The sequence below is a fragment of the Haemaphysalis longicornis genome, unplaced genomic scaffold (assembly GCF_048455015.1).
Source record: "Haemaphysalis longicornis isolate Haplotype H1 unplaced genomic scaffold, Haemaphysalis longicornis Haplotype H1 scaffold_2, whole genome shotgun sequence".
NCBI lineage: Eukaryota > Metazoa > Arthropoda > Arachnida > Ixodida > Ixodidae > Haemaphysalis > Haemaphysalis longicornis.
Genome location: NW_027526295.1, coordinates 178908047 through 178929280, shown reverse-complemented (window position 1 = coordinate 178929280; position 21234 = coordinate 178908047). Strand labels below are relative to the sequence as shown.

At 47.9% G+C, this 21234-nt stretch overlaps 2 protein-coding genes across 4 annotated transcripts in view; both read right to left on the bottom strand.

Moving 5' to 3' along the window:
* Positions 1-9603, bottom strand: part of Hop (tyrosine-protein kinase hopscotch) — a 39571-nt gene extending 29968 nt beyond the window's left edge. The window contains exons 1-5 of the mRNA XM_077698795.1: positions 9462-9603; positions 8335-8682; positions 5549-5730; positions 3972-4089; positions 756-920 (exon numbers count right to left, since the gene is read on the bottom strand). Of these exons, the coding sequence (XP_077554921.1) occupies positions 756-920; positions 3972-4089; positions 5549-5730; positions 8335-8610 (741 nt within the window). The 5' untranslated portion in view covers positions 8611-8682; positions 9462-9603. The remainder of the gene's footprint in view (positions 1-755; positions 921-3971; positions 4090-5548; positions 5731-8334; positions 8683-9461) is intronic.
* Positions 9604-13692: 4089 nt separating this feature from the next.
* LOC144169562 (unconventional myosin-IXb-like) overlaps positions 13693-21234 on the bottom strand; it is an 80667-nt gene continuing 73125 nt past the window's right edge. For 2 of the 3 annotated variants that reach the window (XM_077698792.1, XM_077698793.1), the window contains exons 39-43: positions 21008-21139; positions 19786-19909; positions 18725-18840; positions 17528-17655; positions 13693-17035 (exon numbers count right to left, since the gene is read on the bottom strand). In XM_077698792.1, the coding sequence (XP_077554918.1) occupies positions 16842-17035; positions 17528-17655; positions 18725-18840; positions 19786-19909; positions 21008-21139 (694 nt within the window). In that variant the 3' untranslated portion in view covers positions 13693-16841. The remainder of the gene's footprint in view (positions 17036-17527; positions 17656-18724; positions 18841-19785; positions 19910-21007; positions 21140-21234) is intronic. The other variant, XM_077698794.1, reaches the window with a different exon arrangement.

The window sequence follows — 21234 nt, the reverse complement described above, 5'->3', positions numbered from 1 at the left end:
GGAACACTGCAAATATCACTTCTGTATTGATTTGTTGTCTCATATTTGCGTAATGTCTTGTTCTTCTTCAACAATGTTGACAAGTGTGAACAATACACCAGACATAGACGGGTAGATTTAGCTGTGACTATATAAGACTATTGCGAGGCATTGTTTTGTTTTGGCCGGGTGGCTGAATCGAGTCACAGACAGACAGACGGACAGACATACAGACAGACCAAAATTTCTGGGTTTAAGTAGCCTATCGTCTTTAATAACATTTTGAAGCCCCCTACCCCAGCTGTGGCCATTTTCAGGCAAGATTTTCATGAAACACCAAATTTTCTTCATTCTGATGACAAAAATGTCCCTTTTCTGCGTATACAGCAAGGAATAACTGTCAGCAAGGCTAAAACAGGGGCTAGTTGGTCATACATGTTTTTGAACCGCACTATATCAAAACTTAAACGAGGGAAAAGAACCCAAATACGGGACGATGTGCGAAATCCCCCAACTCCTTTTAATTAGTATAGGTGACTTGTCCCCGTTAGCTCCAGCCTGCCTGTGTTTGCTGCTCGTTTCCCGGTGCATGCTAACTGATTGGCGCAGACTGTTTTCGCCAACAATTGCTAGTGAAAGATCAACTGCTTGAACAGCCTGGTTGGGTGCACCAACTTAAAAAGGACAGCTGCTTGAAGTGGCAATCATCCCTGCCAGGACATGCACGCACAGCGGCCCTTCCCATCGAGGAGGCAGCGAGGCACACCCCCACTGACCTCCTTGGGCCCCCTGGGCCGCATGCGCAGTCCCGGGAGCTGGGTGTGGTACGGGTTCACCTGCAGGATCACCTCCCACACCCGGCCATTGGCGTCCACCTGGGCGGCAAACTGCTCGCACGCGTACTCGGGCACTATGCTGCTGAACTCGTTCACGTAGATCTCCTGCAGAACAAGCACATGTGGCTCGTCACCCCCTGGGAGGCTGGAACCTCACCTTCACAAGCATGCCTGCCGATGAGCCCACGAGGGTTTCACGAGCGAACGACAAGAGCAAGAACTGCACATTAGCAAGCATCCACATCTTTTCGAGATACGCTATGCAGTGCTGGAAGCGCTGCATGGAAGGAGGAGATGATGTGTTTGGGTGCAGGGAGTGGTGTTTCAGCCAACTCCTAACATGAGGGGCAGGATGAAGAGCCAAGTCTCTCCTCCCCACCAAGAGGAATCCTGCTCACAAAGGACGAGGAGGAGGAGAAAACTTCTATTGAGATACGAAAAGTCCTGTGGGTGGAGCTCTCGCTCCACAGTGCCATCGGAGCAACCCGCCATTTCTGCCTGTTTGATCAGCTGCTGCTGTCTACCTATCCCTGACAAAGTGAAGAGCCCAGCTACGCATTCTGGAATTTCCCTGCGTGTGTAATGCAATTGCTGTCAACTCCTTGGGGGAAAACTGTGTTCAGTTGCTCAAGCCCCAACCACACTGAACTGTCCACCAGCTCAACGAAAAGCCCGAAGCAGAACTATGGCCACAGAACTGCTGCTGCATTTCTGCATTAAAAAAAAAAAGCTTCACATTAAAAAGTTGTCTAGTCCTGAGGCCTACATATTTTTCACATTAATCTTTGTAATGGACGTCCTAGATAGAAATACTAGGAAACAAATTGTGCACAGAGAGGTACCCACTTTTTTGTTCCAATCCATTTGTTGAGATTTGAACAAGGAAATATCAAAGCATCTAACATGCGAGTGATTAAAAATGACACAAACCATTTTATGCTCAGGGGCTTGAGCTTTTTGGAGCAGCTCAGGGAGCAGGAATAATGCAAGCAGCAGTTTTGGAGTAGTAAAAGGGTAGATTTGTAGCAGCTTTGGAGCACGAAAAGTCTAATTCTGGCACAGTGCAAGTCTGTTTGGGAGCAGATTTCTAGAGTCAAACCTTATTTATTTGCCATTTATCATTCCTGGTGAACACACAAAAACCAAAATTTCAATGGCTTTTACCCAACATTCAATCAGTACTGAGCAGATCACTTTTTCGACAAGTTGGAAAAACGTATGTTTACAGAATAAAGCTTATCACAGCTGACAGAGCAATCAACAAGAAAAAAAACTAGAGATGCGCGATGCTTTCAATAGCTACATTGAACTGCACTTCAGACAAGTGAAAAATAACACCATTACAGCCATGAGAAACCACCAAAGAAGACCAGAGCTAGGCAAAATGGTCTGTGTTGCCCCTAATGGCGTCCTCAATAAGCCGCACCGGTGCGCACCAGTGTGCCTTTCATCCTCAATAAACCGCACCAGTGCGCACTATCTGTCCTCTATAAACCAGGGCGCACCACGGCGCGAAATTTTTGGTTGCCCCGTCGCACACTGAGAGAGTCGATGGAGCGCCGGCATGCAATCCCAAGATGCCGAGGAAGCGGCTTTCTCCTCCGTCTGCTGCAGCCGCTGCAGCAATGGCGCATCGACGCACTTGTGTGAAGGCACAACGGCTGTATATTGTTGCTGACAAGGATGCGCTGGACAAGACACACCTACTGAGCTGATTACTTGCAGATATCTGCTAACAACAGAACCTCCCCTGTTGCTTGTGCCAGGGCATCGGCTGTTATCTCATCCTGTTCGACACAGCGACGTGGTGCATCTAACGTTTGGAAAGGCAACAGCAGCCGCAATAAGATAAAATAGCGAGGGTCAGACTGAACAATAAAACTATTTTACTTTTTGCTTTTTACACTAAGCGGAAAGATTGCAATGACGGTTGACACCGATGCATGCATCACGGAGTAGCACGCTGTGTGGCTCGGAGCTCAAAGTCCCTTGGCGTGTTTTCACGGGACTTGGGAGTCACCTTGGGGTGATGCGCACCTCGAGGTGATGCGCAAACTTGGCCCTGAAATGCAGCTATAGTCCTTAAAGCGGGATTCACAAGACAGAGAAATCCCGTCTTTCTGGCCCATGGAGCCCGGTCAAGTGACCAGTTTTAGGCTCTGCCCTTAGGCTGATAACACCCACGGATGCTCCAAGAAAGGAAATGCCTCCGCATGTTTTCGCCCGACGGCGGCGGACCTCCACGGGGAATGGAATCTGTTTTTGGAACTGCGGTCACCGCCGTTTTTTGTACCAGGTGCAAGGGCGGCTTTTTTGAGGTGGCGTGGTCAACACGTGAGCGGGTGCTGGAGAAGCGCGCCTTGGTGTTTGGGGGCACTTGAGCGATTGAGAGCTAGGGTGCCTCGATGTGTGCCCCTCGAGAGCCGCCTCGCCTTCTCCGCGTGGCCCTCTGCTAGCCGCTTCGCACGGGTGGATGCACTGCCAAGCCAGACCATCCGGTGACATTGTGTTGACGTCACATATTCGTCTGCCTCCACAGGCCTCCTCATTCGTCACTTTAGAGAGTTCGCCAGAGCACGCCACGTAGTGAATGAAAGCTGAACGAATGAGTCTTTACTGATCCCTGCTCAAAGCGACTGGCATTTAACGTCACCTTACAGTTGCCCCACATCTTTCGGCGCCGCTTTGGAGTGGTTTTGGCGCAATATTGCCTTTTGGAGCAGGATGGCGCAGGAGAAGTGGATTGGCGCAACGTAGTGCAAATGCCGCAGCACTTCCACCCCCGTATGTTGTCTCGAACATTCTTCTTGTTAAGAAAAAGATTCAAACGCCGCCTGTGAAATGCTCACAACAGGCTTGGCCCTTTCATTTGCGTGGAAGATGTCCTGTTCAACAGTACTACTTTTGTGCTGCAAGAACAAGACCTAAAAACTCAGAAAAAGACAGTTGTTCTGTTTTAAAAAGAATTGAGTTTAAGCAAGTTTTCGTTTACAGAGATTCTACTGTAGTTGCGGTTGCTTGATGTACTATAACATTACGATTTAATCTTTCTCAAATCTTTATGTCTCGGTACTGCATAAAACCATAACGAGCATCTCCCACTAGAAATGGTCCAGCACATTATAAAGTGATTCAGAAAACAAATAGGACACTCGCCTTTACACGGTGAGCATTTTGACGACTGTTCTGCCAGCACTCATTGAGGGCAGTGGTCATGCGCGTTTTGAGGACCCGCATCTTCCATGGTCCAACTAGAACCGGAGGCATGTAGTCACTGCATTGAGAAGGGTGTCAGGGTGAAAAGCCATTGAGCGGTGACAGACCGGCACATAGCAGGATCAGAAGCGTGCTCTATTCGGAACCCTGGCAACGTCAACAGGGTCACAAATACTACTCAGCCTGAAATGCAAGGTTTCTGTTTGGCCGTTCAACGCAAGCCGTTCAGCTGGCGTGCCAAAAACAGAATCGATCCACCACTTCATTTCTATAATGCACAGACTACCTCTGTTTCATATTTACTACAGCATGATGCTACTGAAGAGGCAGTTCACTGAAACTATGAAATAAGACATCACCTCGAACTACAAAACGTTTGAGTTGTGTAACCAAGTTCATTTTGCTGTTACCAACCAGATCAGATTGGGGTTTCAGGCTCCAAAGCTATGCCTGTGCTGTGAGACTTGTCATAGCGGGCTACATGCAAATTCAGTAGACTCCCTTTAAGACGAACTTGATGGGACCATGCAAACTTCGTCTTATCAGAACACTGGCTTTCTGTGAATGTGCGATAGGCTTTTGCTGAGTGCCTGGCTTGCTAGACATGACAGGTAGCTCTCCTTGCAAAGGAAACACAAAGAGTTGACTTGCTGACTTTAAGGCTGACAGCTGTGGTGAGGGTGGCGTAGTAAGTGACGGAGATACGAGCTCACATGCTCCCGCTGAGAGGCGGCATCGGTCATGATATTTGCTGTTTTCAAACAGAAGAGCCTCTGTCATCATGTTCTTTTTACTTTTTTCTTTCCTCTCCTCTTTTTTTCATTTTTCCTTTTTTTTTGCAAGACCGATGTGCACGCGATTGGCCGCGGCACTCCTGGCTTTTTTTTTGCGTTACCACTGGCTCCATGGATGAGGGGTGGAGGAAATGACAGATTTATCCGCGAGTCTTTCTTTCTCCCTTCTCTCGTTCTGTGGCGCGGAGCCGCAGATTTGCTTCGTGCTGTTGCCACATTTTCTTTTTTTCTTTGCTTTCCCTTTGGTCATGTGAATGCCCCGCCAAGTGTCAGTGGTGGAGGTCACTGTAAAAGTTCGTCTTAAGCGATTTTTTTTTTTTTTTGCACCGATTTTGTGCAAAACCAAACAAAAGGTACCCACATTGTTCGGCATATCCGAGAATTTGGTTTAACCGAGTTCGTCTTAACGGCAGTCCACTGTAAATGCTAACGACCTCGCTGTTACCGACCAATGTTTCTACGTGGTGAAGATTTTATACTGCCAAATTTATATACATACCACTAGAAAAGGCAGCTGTAACTGGCACCATTCTTGGCGGTGTTTCTGACTTAACATTACAGCTGGACAACAACAATGCTGGCAAGAACGTCACTGGTAGCCCAACTGCCCCTTTAGGTCGAGGCTGAAGCACTCCTTGCGTCCTTAGTGTAAAAAGGGGACCGCACTGTCTCTTCCCCCCTGTCTAGCGCGAAGCAAGAGCAGGAGCGGGTGAAGAGGCAGACCTGAAGCTGAAGCTGGCCTGCTGGGGGCTCTGTCCCAGCTCGATGAGGTGCCTCACCACGTCCGTGATGACCAGGCCCAGGGTGCGGCTTTGCACTTTGCTCTGATGCAGCTCGGGCACACGGCCACACACAAAGTCCTGCCGCATCTGGTGGTACAGGTAGTCGAGCACTGCATCGTCCTCCTGGCTCCCAAGAGGGTGGGTGGTCAGGAGGAACGGAAGGAAGAAAACAGGGTCACTATAAACTCAATGACACGCACAAGCAGCGTAGGAGGCCTTCTACGGGCTAATGGGAAGGGGAAAGGCGGTGCCTGTATTCTGGCTCCTCCATTCTATCCTCCCACACCTCATAGTATCAGGTTGCAAACTGTTGCAGGGGGTCAGGCAGCCAGAAAGAGGGATTGTCATCCCCTCAAAGGACGGGCGCATGCCTCCGAGCGTAGCCAGGAGGGAGGGACAACGAACCACCCTTACTTTGGATCGGCCACTGATGCTTACTCCTCGATTTTTGCCTTACATGACAAGCGATGCCAGGTAGCCACACAATTTACCTCATTTATGGCAACTGACAGTTTTTTTAAATGACCTTCGCAAGGGAGCCCACAGTTTTTTCACACATTTTTTTTTTTTTTCTGCTAATGCTGGCAGCTCTTTAAGAAGGATTTGCGGTGTGCATTTTGCTTCTGCGTCTGTGTGGACATCTAAGTCTCGGTCCAAGCAGATTTGATGCGGCTTCCTAGCTAGTAGAAAATCCGAAATATGGGCGCAATCTCACGCTGTGCCCGTTATTATGATATCTATGCAGCAATAAATGTACGCTGTGTCTAAGGTTACGCCTGACGGAACCCAGAATTGAAAACTAAAGTTACGTGCGACGGGACTTTAAGCCAGTGTCTAGAGTTACGTCCGACGGAACCTGCAAATAATATCGAAGTTACGTCCAACGATAATGAAAATTAAGGTACGCCGCACGTACACCGACACCGAAAATCTTACGGTACGTCAATATGAAGTCCCTCCTCCGTTTTAGGGACTTCACGTCGGACATACTCAATGCCCAGAGGCTAAAGAAAGGTACGGCGGACTGACAGTGCAGGTGTATCCTAAGGTTGTGCTATGTGGTTGCCTTGGTCACTCGATTGTTCGTCTTGTTGGGCGTCTGTTGGTGCGATCCCGCTTGGCTTTGTGGCGGCAAGGAACCACCTCGCGCTCGTGAACACAAGTCCTAGGGTCAAATCCCCCTGGTTTCCTTTCCATTTTTCTTTCCTTTTTTTTTTTGAGACAATGACCATTGCTCTGCATTTTTCTATCATTTTTGTAAGATGAATTCCTAGATGACAGCCGCAACTCGTAAGTTTTCCCCCGCACGCGGCGCGAAAAAAAGAGGACCCATCTGTAGCTTGTGATCTACACCTGTGTTGCTTTAATCAAGTCTGTCCTTCCTTGACCAGCCGAAACAGTGCTTCATCGACAACCCACAACTGTGAAACGTTTACTCAGTGTGCACTGTATCAAATTTAACTTTTGTTCCTCTTTCGTAACGAGTTTATGGTGAGCCTGTCCCAAGTTCCTGAAATTGAAACCATGTTTTTTTACGCTGTGTGGACCGTAAGCTAGATGGTACCGCTCCACATCAGCTTCCAAAAATCGAGTGATCGTTGCAGTGCTTCGTGTAATGAAAGCAGCGCAACACGTACCCCTGCCGTCCATGTTCTAAACATGATGCGGAAATGCATAGCAATAGTCATTGTCTCAAAAACAAAAAGGCGAGGAAAGAAAGTTCTGGGGCTGGGGGATCCAAACCTAGGACTTCTGTTCGTGAGCGTGAGGCGGTACCTTGTCGCCACGAAGCCAGAGTGGATCGTGTCTAACAAGTCTAACACTCGAGCAACCAATATCCCAGCGGTAATCTCGTCCGATGTAAATCGCATGAGATCACACGGGGGGCTCTTCCTCCGTGGCACTGGATTTGCATTTCCAGAGGGAACCACATAGCACCTGCGGGCGCATCCAACGGGCCTGTACAGTCATCCGCCAGCTAAGTCCACCATGCCTTTCTTTAGCCTCTGGGCATTGGGTACGTCTGACGTAAAGTCCTTTAATCGGAAACAGGACTTCATTCCAACGTACCGTAAGATTTTCGAGGTCAGCGAATGTCTGACGTACCTTTCTTTAATTTTCACTTACGTCGGACGTAACTTCTATCATTTCCAGGTTAAGCCGGGATAAGTCAAGACACTGGCTTAAAGTTCCGCCGGACGTAACTTTAGCTTTCAATTCTGGGTTCCGTCAGACGTAACTCTGAAGGCTGGTTTAAAGTTTTGTCGGATGTAACTTTAGTTTTCAACTTTGGGTTATGTCGGACGTAACTGGCTTGAAGTTCCCTCAGACGTAACTTTAGTTTTCGATTTTGGGTTGTGTCCGACGTAACTCTAGACACTACGATAAATGTATGTGAGTGCCTGTTTCTCTCATGTTCACACCTTTAGTTTGTGCAATCATGCTCACGTGATGGGATACCAGCCCGCTCACAGCGCTACTCTCGTCAAGTTCTTTACCTTTCATCAACTACGTCTCATTAACACATTTTTTTCAGCATAATATGCACTTGATGATATGACAGTATTGATTAATTCTCGAAAGGTCTAACAAAACAACTATCGTTCAACAGTGCGGTCCCTGCTGACTTTACACTCCTGCACCAGCATACAAATTCACAAACATTTGCTCCGTATCCATCTAGAGTGGAAGAGAGCACTTCATTTAAGGTATGAAGAAGTGCTTTGCCTTGATTTTGTCCAAGTTGGGGGGCTTGAAACGCAGCCGAAAGTGCACATTCACAGTCTTGTCTTTGTCTTTGACAACGGCAGACGGTGCAAACCAAATGTCCTGGTCTGAGCAGTACAGGCCGAAGAGCTGGCACGTTATGGGACAGATTCCACATGCTTCAGCTGCCTGAACACACAAGTCTTCAGCGATGTGCACCCCACTGTTGCTGGGAATAGCCAAGGGATCGCGGGGCGTGTAGAAGTGGATGCGCACAGCCTCGTTGGCAGTCACCATGGCTGCACGGTGGACCGCCCTGGACGCTGATCAACCAGCGGGTTGATGGAGGTTGTCGCTATAGCAGCTCATCTGAAAGCAGACGAAGAGGCAGGCATTAAGACACGGCTACGCCGCGCGCAAGCAACGTGTGTACGTCATACACTAGAATTTTCATGCATAAATAAACGTCTTATGCAACACCACGACGAGCATCTGTAATCCACGGACCTCCAATGTTTTGTACGACGCGCGATTCCAACGCAAAGCTTTGACGGCCAAGCTACCGGGACCAGGTCTTCCAAAGACATTGCCCTACTCTGTTATTTTTCTTTGATGTTTGAGTTGGAGAAAATGGATGGGGAAGCGGTCTCGTTAACAGGAAACGAAAGGCAGCTCACGTAGCCGTCCGTCTCAGTTATTCCCCATATCAATACATGTTTTAGCAAAGCATGCACTGCCCACCTGTTGAAAATAACGTAAAACATCGTAACTCATTTAATGAATCAAAAGAAAATATTTGGGAGGACAAACTTGCATCGGATGTTCCTCAGAGCGTGATAAGCCGGTTCATTGACAGCCATCTCTCTCTTTACCTCATACGAGCTTGCTTCGGAAGATTCATTGCTCGTCACCTGGCTGTGAATTTTTCTGACAGTTAATTTTCGTTGACACAGTCTACGGTCACTTCTCAGCAGACGGCCGAAGATCAAAACAGAAACAAATTTATCGATTAAAGCGGTATCGGTATGAATAGCAAAGTAGGCTGCAGCTCAGCGAACGTCTTAACGAGGAAAATTCGCACGGCTATCAGCTTCCCTTGTCACAGATCTCTCAAAATGAACATCGGGTGTAAAATAGTCGCAGTTTACCAAACGCAGAAGATCCTCCTAAATGGTGCTCCTTTCCCCGAAACCTTAGCATATCGCTGTTTACCACCTGATCGCATTTCTGTGCGCTTCGCGCAAACTGAAAAATAAACATAGCAAAACGCTAACAAAACAAACGCTTGACAACAAAAACAAAAGTGTGCCCATAGTTGCCTGTTTACTTTAAAGAATGCACTAAAATTGGCAGACTAATAAAAATAACAGCCGTAATCTTGTTTTATAAAATGTTATCAATATTGAAGTGTCGAACAATATTTTTACCGAGCAGTTTACAAAGTTCGTGCTCAACTTTTCGGAGAGGGACCGCAGGGAGTCTTCAATGCTAATTTGCACTTCTGATTAGCGCTACATTTATGTACAAATCGTACAAATCTCGTTAGTTACGAAGAAGCTGTGCACGCGGTTAGTACCGTCGACGATGGAGGAAGCATGGATAAGCGCGGAATGTACAAATGAACACCAAGAGCTCTCCTGTCAAAAAAGCGACGGCCAAAAATTATTTTAGGGGATTCCGCTTGGCCACAGCTCAGAGGGAAACAGACAAATCGACTGTGCTCTGTTCCATCTCTTTACTGTCGCCCCCACCCCCATCTCGCCGCCTGCTCATTTTCCGTCCTCGATTCTTTCCCTCAAATACCCTTTATCTCACAAGCATACCTGTGGTACGAGATTGTGGAGGTCACAGAATTAAGGCCTCCCAAATCTCGTCATTCGTCAGAACCTCGAATTTGGCAGAACCTTTACTTAAAGGGGCCATGCAGACAAAATACAAGTTTGTTTTATTCGAAATATTTCGTGTTTTATAGTGCCCCCAGCACTTGTCCAGCAGCGAATGATGCCGTATTCACTGCGAAATCAATCAATTTATGTTGTTAAAATTTTGATTCTCCCGCCAAATCGTGTGTTTTCGGGACATCAGCAATGAAGTCTAAGTGCACGTATTCGAACGAACTTCCACTGCATCATTCGGCTCTGTAGCCTTGCTTGCTGTTGTACGCCGTTGCTTTGTTTTTGTAGCATGAGCTACACTGGCCGAGGTTGAGCAGTTTTGCGTGGCTCCTGGAGAGCCGTACTGCGCATGCGTGAGGAGCAGTGAAGTCGCACAACGCACAGAACGTTGCTCACTGCCCGGCATCTCTCACACACCCCACGCGCCCAGCGTCTTCATTGACCTCCGTTTCGCACGTGGCGGCCCGGTCCATTTTATGATCATGTGAAGGGTGGTAGGGTGTGGAACCGATGGCTCGTGCGTAGCAGCAACGCCGGCGTGCGCCTGTGGAACCAGCTTAGCTCTGGGGCGATTGTTGACGCTGCGCCGGAGCCGCTTGATAAATATACGTCACATAGTGCGTATACCGTGCGTGTCATTGAAGCAGCAGTAAGCATAATAATCAAGCTAATCCTAGACAACCAGGAAAGCTAAGAATGACCAGCTGAACCTTAGCTCGCACTACATATATCCTGGCATAGCCGAGCTAAGCCACTGCTAATTTTTTTACCATGTTTGCATTTGGCTTGTTTTTATTACTGTTTAAAGTTATCGTTTCGTGAAACATGGGGTATGCTCAACAAACAGGGTCACGTAAGACAACGGTGTCGTGTAAGACAAACTCCAAGGCGGCGGAGTGCTGTGCAGCTAAAACAAGCATACTGCGCTCAGTACCAACAGCAATGCGTATCAGCACTTCTATGCTTACGTGTATTTTCATAACTTTTATTGTTTACCACACTATTCTTGCTGCTGTAAAATGAATATGCATTACATTTACGCGCAAATAGCTCGTAGCTCATTCGGCAAGCTTATAAGCCGTGCCTAATTTGCGTTTGCTTTTGCCGGCCTCAGCCAATCACACAGCTGGGCACACAACATCATAGGTTCTGTTGAACTAGTGGGCCGCAAGGCCATTCCCTTTTTGACTAATTATGTAGCTTATTTGAGCGAAGTGTACGTTAAAAGTGGTGTCAGTATGATTCTAACGAGGTAATCCTTCGAATGAACTAAACTTGTGTTTTGTCTGCATGGCCCCTTTAAGCAACAGGCAAAGACTACGGCGAGGCTCGGGGGCCCAAGCCCCCTCCAGTGTTTCCCAAGGGGCCGCTGCCCCCTGCCCCGGCGATTCTGATCCTTCCTCCCCCCCTACTCCCCAAAGTGCTAATATTAACTTGACTTTTCTTCACATTTTTTAATTGAAGCGAGCCTCTACCTTTTCACTTAAACTTTTATTGGGGCTAAATGCTTACTGCGTCATTGAATTGGCGCAGACGTGGATGGCTTATTTTCATACTATCCATTTATTCCTTTGAATCCTTACCATAGGATGACTAGCGCACCAGAAGCGCATCGAAGCACGTATGTATGCATGTATGTATGTATGCATGTATGTATGTATGCATATATACATGATGATGATTGGTGCATTTTATTCTCATAATCATTATGGGCTGCAACTCGGAGGGGCCGAGCACCCCCAGAAACATGAAAACTCTCCGCCTACAACTTGACCATTTCACTGTCGGGTGTTTCTGGCCATGACGCACCGCCAGTGTCGGCTCGGTTTCCAGAATATCAGGGAAGGAGCATAGCGAGTTATTTGATTATGACTGCGTCCGGAACGCAATGCGTCGAAAGTTAAGAGCGTAGGTGAGAAACAGCCTTTCTTCTAGATATTTTCAGTTTGCCGTGCACGCTTCTAGGTCAACGACACCACCGTTTCAACATCAGAATCTGACACTGTGGAAATTGCGCCCTTTCCTCGGATGAGAAACTCTCAGACTGTAAATCCGAGCTCGGCTTGCATTCGGATTGGAATCGGAAGAACCATCGCTCCGGTCCGCAGCCGAAGGTACCGCACGGTCAGCCATTTGAAAGTAACCGCACTCATGGAGGGAGCACTTTCAGCAGCCCGCACAACGCACAGAAATGACTCGGTGCGAAATCATGATGCCTGATAGAGATAAAAAGGTATATACAACATTGATACAACAACCTCATTTGTTGCTGACAGCGGCAAGTGAAGGTGCGGCGAGCGAGCGAAAGCCGCGATTGAGTCATGTTTCGGTCTTTTGGAGAGGCAACGGCACGTTGGGCTAACCTGGCGCGCCGTAGCAGATGCAGGAACAGAACAACAAAAAAAACAGAAACCCGCTGCAGATGGCACTACAACCCTTGCACCTGCGTGCCGCAACAACCGCGTGCCGCATGGTCACTCATCCCGAGAGTACGGCACGCGGGGCGACCATGCTCCAAGCAACAAAGGCCACGAGAGGTAGCCCCCTAGCAACGAAGAGTGGGCTTGGTTGCTCTGTACTCTTCAATATATTGTTTAAGAGAGCTTGCGAGTGAAAATACAAGCTACTAGAAATATTTGACAGATGGCGCGAATCGTCCAGGCGAGCTTTGCGCTATGGTGCGAATTTTTTAACGCACAACGGAAAACGTACCGGTACGTCAGTGACACTGCGGAGGAGAAATGTGAAAACGTACCAGTACGCCAGTGACAGCGAAAGGGTTAGATTATTGCGCTTGTGCAATGAAGGGTTATGGATTAATTTAGAGCACAAGGGAATCTTCAACACACACTGAATTCTGTGCATACTGGCACTTTTGTATATAGTGCGAGAGCACCAGATGTCCTGCTTTTGATTTAAAAAAAAAAAATGCAACTCTAAAGTCATGACTCTGAAGCCTCTTGCGTGAAAGAATGCTACGCCAGCAAGAAAGTAGCTAGGCAACACCAAGGTACTTCGGGCATGCAGAGTGGCTCGCCTGGCGTCAACTGCTCTTCTTTTTCTCTCCCATTTTCTTTTTCTTCCAAATCGCCCGGCTGCCCCTGCTTGCTGATGTTGGACGCATGTGCCCAATATAGGGCTTTTGCGCTGCCTCCACAATCACTGGTAGAATGGTTCTCAATTTTTTTCACCTCCATCGGAAAAACAGCCACTATGGCCGGCATCGAACTTGTGTACTCGTGCTCGGCCACGCAATACTTTAGCCACTGAGGCACCCCGGCAAGTATTACGAATGAGTGCTTTTTTTTTTTTAGCTTTACTGCATGTAACTGTCCAAACTTACTGCGCATTTAATTCAAACCCCTCCTGGGCTATGGAACAGGCTTATGCACAGATTACCTAGGTAACGCGTAATTAGAATATTGAGACTATAATAAAAACTACAAATTACACCTAACACACAAGTGCTCAAGCTCTGGTTAAAGCAGTGACAACGCAGCTTCTTTTTTTATGTTTAATTTTCAGAAATAAGAATAAAAACACTCACAGGAAATTTCTCTTGTACAAAAATCTTGAGCGTAATAAATTTACAAGGTCACACTTTAATGTACAACACCATGAGTAAGCCAGCAGAATAACTCCAACAATGTGTGTAATGCAACTGCCCGCCTTGCACCCACTTGGTCTCAAAAATCTGGCCGCACATTATGCCAATTGCACAAAGTCACAGTGCCACGTGAAGCACAGAGAAGAAAAACGCCTCCTCTCTGTATGAAAGGAAGGGGGGGGGGGGGGGGGGAATAAAAAACAAAGAGGGGGTGGGAAGGGCATAAAACAAATGGTGGGGGCAATGGAATAGATCAAGGCACTTCGATCTGTACAAGCCACAGCACTCGCACACCCAACATTGAACAGACAACACTGGCATAAATAGAGTAGTCATTTCTCCACTTTTTTTTTTTTTGTTTTTTGACACTTTCGGCAGGTTCGACCGGACGCAACTGGGCGCATGCCCGCTACCAGGCTGCAATACAGCGGTGCAATGTAACAGTGCACGGTTGCCACAAGTGTAGCAGAGAAACCGCCCCAGTGCGGCCGAGTAGAATGCGCCGTTTGACACCTGTGAGTACATGAACGTAGTTAAATACTCAAACAAGAGAAGATAAGCAGTTGCATGAATGCCGTTTTTAAGGCACAAAAAAAAATAGGGTTGGGGGGGGAGGGGGGAATATTTAAAAGATGTGCGTGACCCCCTCCTGCTTTCAGAATGTGCTTTTGTAACTCCAAGAAGAGTCGGTCACAGCCCGACGATGGAGTTCCGTTGCATGTTTGGCATCTTTCACAGGGGTATCGGCAACTTGTGATCAGTAACAGTGATACGTGTGCGAAGCAATGGCCACATAGAAGGGAGGGAACACAGCCGCAGCAGATGGATAATAACTGGACGAACACCTTTTTGGAATGGACATCGCAGAAATACTTTCCGGAGAAGAAGGGGGAAGCATTCTTGGCAATGCGGACAGCTCCGCCTTCTCTCCCAAGCAGATAAAACGTGGACGACAAGCACAACAGGTAAATGGAAGAAAACCACAGCAAGGCCATCGTACGGTTTTTGCAATGCACAATAAAGAAGTGAGAATGAACAACGGGCAGTGAAAACTCCTCCCCTCCTTGCAGTCGGCATCGCTGCAAGGAGAAAACCCGCCACCAGCAGGCAAAGAAAAAAAGAGGAGGGCAATGCAAGAGTTTAAAAGCATCAAACGATAAAAGTGTTTAAAAAACAGTGTATATGCGTAAGAAAAATACAATGTTGGTGGACCAATCAGAGAGAACACCGATTTCAGGCGGCCGGGCATCATACTGAAACTTGTCTGTCACCACCTTGTTTCATGTTGGTGTCACTGACTAGATGAAACGTTGTGTGTGAGGCCGGTTTGTTCCACGCGTGTTCGGGCATAAGGAAAGAGGGGAAGGTATCGGTGGCAGTCACAGAATGTAATACTTTGCGACGCAAGCCCAGAAATGAAACACCAACTCGTGCGCGTCATGGACCCGCAACACAAGAAGCACACACCAGCGCTCGGGATATGACAGCAATGCAAAAGCAGTGGGCGGTCTGCGTTGGCTACAATAAGGTGGCTTGTTGCCAGGCCGCTAGCCAGCAAAGCAACCCCTCGGTACAACACGCTACAGTGGGAAGACTTGTCCTCTTGAGCAGCCAGTACAACGAGCAGAAACGAGGGCACACACACCTACCGTTCCTACAGTCTACTGACACATTGGCTGCATTAGCTAGACAGTTATTTCGTCACACCGAGGGCCTTACTGGCATTGTTAAGAAGAAATTTTTTAAGAACGGATGCCTCTCTCTCTCTCTCTCTTTTCAGATTCCCGGTGCAAACGTAAATCTGGCCAAGCATCCTGAAGCTAAACAGTCTTCTAAAGGCTAAATGGGTAAAGTAGCTGTTTGATGAATGTTAATGCCAAGGGGATGCCAAAACAAGGATGAAGAGACAGGGAGCATTACTTCTGTGCAACTGAGATTTCCAACAGGAGACCACCGATGTAATGCGAACGCATACCTATTAGCAGTAAAACAACGTTTATGGAGACGCTCCTGCACACTACTCCTACTGAAAACAAAAAGACAAGGAGAATTTCTAAAACAGGATTAGAGTTGATACAAAAGTTCACAACATCAACGATAAAGGAAAGGAGCATTAGAATCGGCTGGCTCTCAAATGACGAACATGTCGTCACAAATAGTAAAAAAAAAAAGGGGGAAAAAAAGGAATGAAGAATGTGGAAGTCCCTTTTGGGCTGACGTAAGCTCTAAAAAAATGCATACTTGGTAAAACAAACGAGAGGGCACAATTTACAAAATGGCGATAAGCTTCACAGAATGCGTGATCATCAATCCGACAAAATAAGATCGTCACACCGACATCTTGGACCGAAAATTAAGTTGCACAAAACCTCGTGCCTCTTCGTTTTCTGCCTCTCAGCAGTTTCGGCATGCCACTACCTCTCACGCCCTGCAGCAGACACAAAACACAAACTTGTTCATGCAGGCTGAATATCGAGCTAGCAGGGCTGCAACTCGCTCGGACAGTAGGCACGTCAGCCCCACCCACATCAGGACTCATTTCCCTCCCGACAAGCCCACCCCAGCTCTCGCAACAGCGCTTCTGAAGCCGCTGTCACAGAAGACGCCAAGCAACCACAGTCACTTCAGCAAAATGTGCTTGCCGCACACTCAGAACAAAAAGTGCCGCTGGGAAACCCCGCCCCCCGCACACACATGTGCAAGTCTGCGAATGCACCTAAAAAAATAATAACTTTGAAGTGGGCCACTCAACGCGGGTCCCAAAGTGCCACCTCACCAATACAGTAGGTGGCAACCTCCCACACTGTCTTACCACCCCTCAGTGGCTGCAACAATCGCCAAACCTTTCTGGTCCAACCTTGTTCCTACTAAGAGGGGGCGATGCTTGCTGCTGGAGGCAGAAATAACCACTAGCCGTCCCTGCAACACACACAAAAAAAGGGGGGGGGGGGGGGGAAGAAATGGCCACAGTGGGTGTACACGACAGACAGTTCGTCGAGGCTCCTGTCAGCCCGACCATCCCACGGTCACACCATGATGGCCTCGTCATCGACTTCGGTGGGTTTGTAGAGCGAGACTACGCTGGTGTCGGAGGCCGAAGCAGAGAGGCCCGGGCCGGTGCCGCCTGTGCCAGGTGGGTAACGCGGCGGCTGCAGTCGCCGCAGCGGTGTTGACACCCGCGTCTTGGGGTGGTGCCGCTGGTCTGCTTGGGCCATTGCACCTGCAGAGAACGAAAAGGGGACGGGGCCAACGCCGTTAGGGGCAATGCTAATATAGTACAGCAGAAAACTGGACTCTCCAAGCAATGCAAGAAACAAAATACCACCGTTGCATTGACAATTTCTTGCAGAATTCCTTTTCATTAAAGAGTGCACTCAAATTGCACTCGCATTGCAAGTACGGAAAAGTATATGTAATTAGTCCATCATACCAAATGGCACTTGGTCACCATTCGGTTTGCTATGAACAGTACGCAATGCCACTCATTTCAACAAAGAAGGCAGTCTTCTAGAGCAATCAAGTGGCTTAGAAAGAAACACCATGCAGGATACAGAACACCCACTAGTTGCAATGTCAGCTATGCTTTGCAGTAGCTCTAACTCCAGTCCTTTTCCGACGCACACAACTAGAGCTGCGCAAGTTGTCAGGCATCACAAAGCAAGTGGCCGGGGGCCTTAGCAGCACACGAAAATCGCCCCCTTGAGAAACTCACACGCACTGGCATCGTCGTAGGGCCGCACATCATCCAGGCTTCCTGCAGCACTGTCCATGTCCGTGCTAAGCAAATCGTCATCCGAGCCGCTCAGGGCCAATGTCGGAAGCACCGTGGTCAGCAGTGCCCTGCACACACACACACACACACAAGACCACATACAAACAAGCATGTGAAACTCTTGTTAATGGAAATGTACCTCAAAAGCAGCACATCACAATTTCAAATCCATATTTGCAGTCTAAAGCACTTAAATCCACACCTTGGCTACAATGTGTGCTCTATTGACAAACTAAATAAAACTTCATGGCGAAAATATTAGAAGGAAGTGGCGAGATATCCCTCATGGTTGAAGGCAGAACAGCAACCTTTTTTTTTTATTTACATGCACACACCCCCTAGCTCTGGTCATCATTCTTAACACCTAATACTAAGTGCGTAGGCTTCCTGTTCTTCAACTCCAGCATGTTTCCAGACTGGCTGTTTTGTTGCATGATGGAGAAAACATCTTGGCAGGCACACACGTCTTTTGACAGGTGCATCACATTGTACGTGTGGTCATCTGACGGTTTCAAAAATTCCAAATGGGGTGTAATGCACCAAAGCTACTATGCCTGGGCTACATGTTTATTCAGGCCACCTGGCAGTCTTGAACTTGGGCGGAGATTTCACACAAATGGGCCTTCGTTTTTTACCTCCATAAGATTCGTCTCTCGTGGCCAGAAGCACAATGCATTTGCCACTGAGCTATCACTAAGGCGGATTCTGTAAGTGAGGGAATCAACTAGACATGCAGCATGAGCAAACACAAGACAGCGAAATACTGCTGAAAATTATTCAAACACCTTAGCACCATCGAAGACACGGAGGACACACTCCGCAATTCGCATGCATGACAAATGCACATCACTTTCTTCTAACAAAACTCCTAAAAAAAAACGCAGAAGAAGAAGAAGAGAGAAATAAAGCCTTCTTGTACACATTCTGCACTCCCTTTTTCTGAATGGATTTAGCTTAGTACGAAAGAGAAAATGCACAGCTGAATAAACAATCAAAAAATTATCAGCAAACAAAAAGACGTTGGAAATAGTACAGTTTACCTCAGACAGGGATAAAATGAACATCACGCAGCACTGCAAACTTTGCCAAGCTGAAATTCAGTAGCAGGCTACGTGACAAAGAGAGAGGCACACGCACTTTTCCTTCTCCAGGCTCTCGATCTGCTGGGTGAGCAGAGCCTCTTCCTCCTCCTCATCCCTGCAGCTGATGGGCGGCGGAAGCTGGCTGCCGTTGGGCTCCAGGGCCAGCGACAGCTGCAAACCACACCACCACAGGCACCGTCATCCTCCACTCATTTCCGCACAACAACACTCCTCCTCTAAGGCCTATTCCCTGAGAGGGCTCGAGAAGATGAGTGCTACCTTTCTAATTACGACAGCCTCATGCTTGTTTTTAACAAGAACTCTCTCTCAAACTCTTTTATAGAGTGTACACTCAATTATAAGGAATATAACAACTACGTAGCGATGGTGATCACAGCAGGGAAAACACAGTCTGATGGCCCCTGGAAGCTTTGCATGCCGTGAAATGATGTTCTTCGGTGTGAGTACCAAATGCAGGACAAGCTTCGGTTTTTTGGCCAATGAAGTTTTGTCGACGCGGCTCTTTTCATTCATGAGGCACTGCCCACAGATTATCGTCCATTCCCAGGGGGGTAAACACCAAACTCAACATTGGGCCTCTTTCAGGCCCCACAAGATGTCACTGACAATGCTGCTTGCACGCACGCGCTTTATCCTCCGGTTTCAAACAGATGCTCTGATGCTCCCAGTGTACCCGCTAAGTGACACAGACTTGAACACAATTGTGGCAATAGATTCTCGATTAGTTACCAAACTGGTAACAGCCATCAGCTGAAAATACTACAACTGAGTGAGGAGCTTCGCCTGGAACTTTACTGAATGATTTCTGTGATGCGTTTCAAGACTACTTCCCCCTCCCCCCAACTTCCTCTGTCGCCTCTTATAAAGCTGCCAGCGCTGGTGGATTGCGGTAGCACTCTGGGGGGGAAAAAAACGAGTTCACATTTTTGGCTGTTTAATTTGAACGATAAAGGTGCGACATGGTGTGAGGACAACATATTGATTCAGACCACCTGAATGTTTTTAGCACGCACAGAAATCTTGTACGGGGCCTCTGCCGCCCCTGGAAGTCGAGCCCATGTCCCCAGGCTCGGTATTTCAAGACGCCATGCTCACCCTTGAGGAACGCAGGGAGCTGAGCCGAGTGACAACAGTGCTGACTGCTGTGTCCAGTGTGTCAATGTCCGCCAGGGTGTTCTGCACTTTCTTCAGCTGTTCTTGTATGATGCACCGGACACAGCTAAGGGAAAAAGACATAACAAATGTGTGATACTAAACGTTTGGAAATCAATGGACTCTGCAAAGGCTCCTGTAATAAAGGAGCTTTGCAAACCTTGCCGTGAACTTCTGATTCTAGCAAAGGTTGCTTCAAGTAAAATTAAGAGAAAAAAACGTTTCTTTAAGATAGCTTTTTTCGGCCTCACTCTGAATTTACAAGAACAACAGGAACGTTGAAATTAATGCCCTTGTGATGATTTAGCTGTACACAGAACAATGTGGTTCTAACAAAATCCATCTCAATGGAAAAAAAAAATGCACGGCATTTGATCAAACGCTGAAGGAGGCTTCGCAAAGCAGGCAGCATGTCGCAGCAATGTGAGCCGACATTGCTTTGAGACACTTTTGTTGGGCTCAGCAGTGGGATGCTAGCGAAGCCCTTGCTCACAATAACCAAACTACGAAGTAATAAGGTACGGTGGAACCTCTTTGCTTTTACCAGTTCAATGACATTCCTCCTGTGCTATCCTGATTGATTGTGTCGTTTTAACGCGCCGACGCAACGCAGGCGATGAGGCGCGCCGGAGTGGAGGGCTCCGGATTAATTTTGACCACCTGGGGATCTTTATCGTGCGCCGAAATCTCGTACACACGGGCGTTTTTGCTTTTCGCCTCCATCAGAAAAGCGGCCGCCGCGGCAGGGAATCGAACCCGCGACCTCGTGCTCAGCAGCGCAACGCCTTAGCCACTGAGCCACCGCGGCGGGTTCCTGTGCTATCCTGCACCTCTTGAACTCTGCTCCCTTGTGGCATGCCACACACAAATCCCAATAAAATGTGTTACATGAGTCCCATGAAAACGAATTTTGTTCTACAGACAGTGTCACTTTGACATCCTTGTCAAATTCAATGAGTCATTGCTTTTATTTCTTTTTTTTTTTCATCCCGAAACACCGACTTCCGGGCACCGTCTTTAAATGAGATGAAGGGGCTGAAATAGTAACAGAGTGTTTTCTTCCTTTTTTTCTTAGACAGGCAAATAGACCTAAACTGGTTACCACGTTCCCTTGCCCCCCTCTTACCCTATTCCCTCCCCCGTTTCCCCCTTTTCCCCTCCTCACATGGTCTGCTTGTTGACGCAGTCGAGCGTGTCCTGTGCCTGGAGCCGCTTGTTGGTCCGCAGGATGCAGGGGGCAAAGACGATGGCCAGCGACTCGGGCGACATGCGGTTGAACTCCTGGTGCTGGGCCACCCTGCACGCACGGGGGTACACGCACACACTGAGGCTCACTCAGGGCCAGGTGCCACTCTGCCAGGCCTGACTCATACCACTGGCTAATCAGAATGA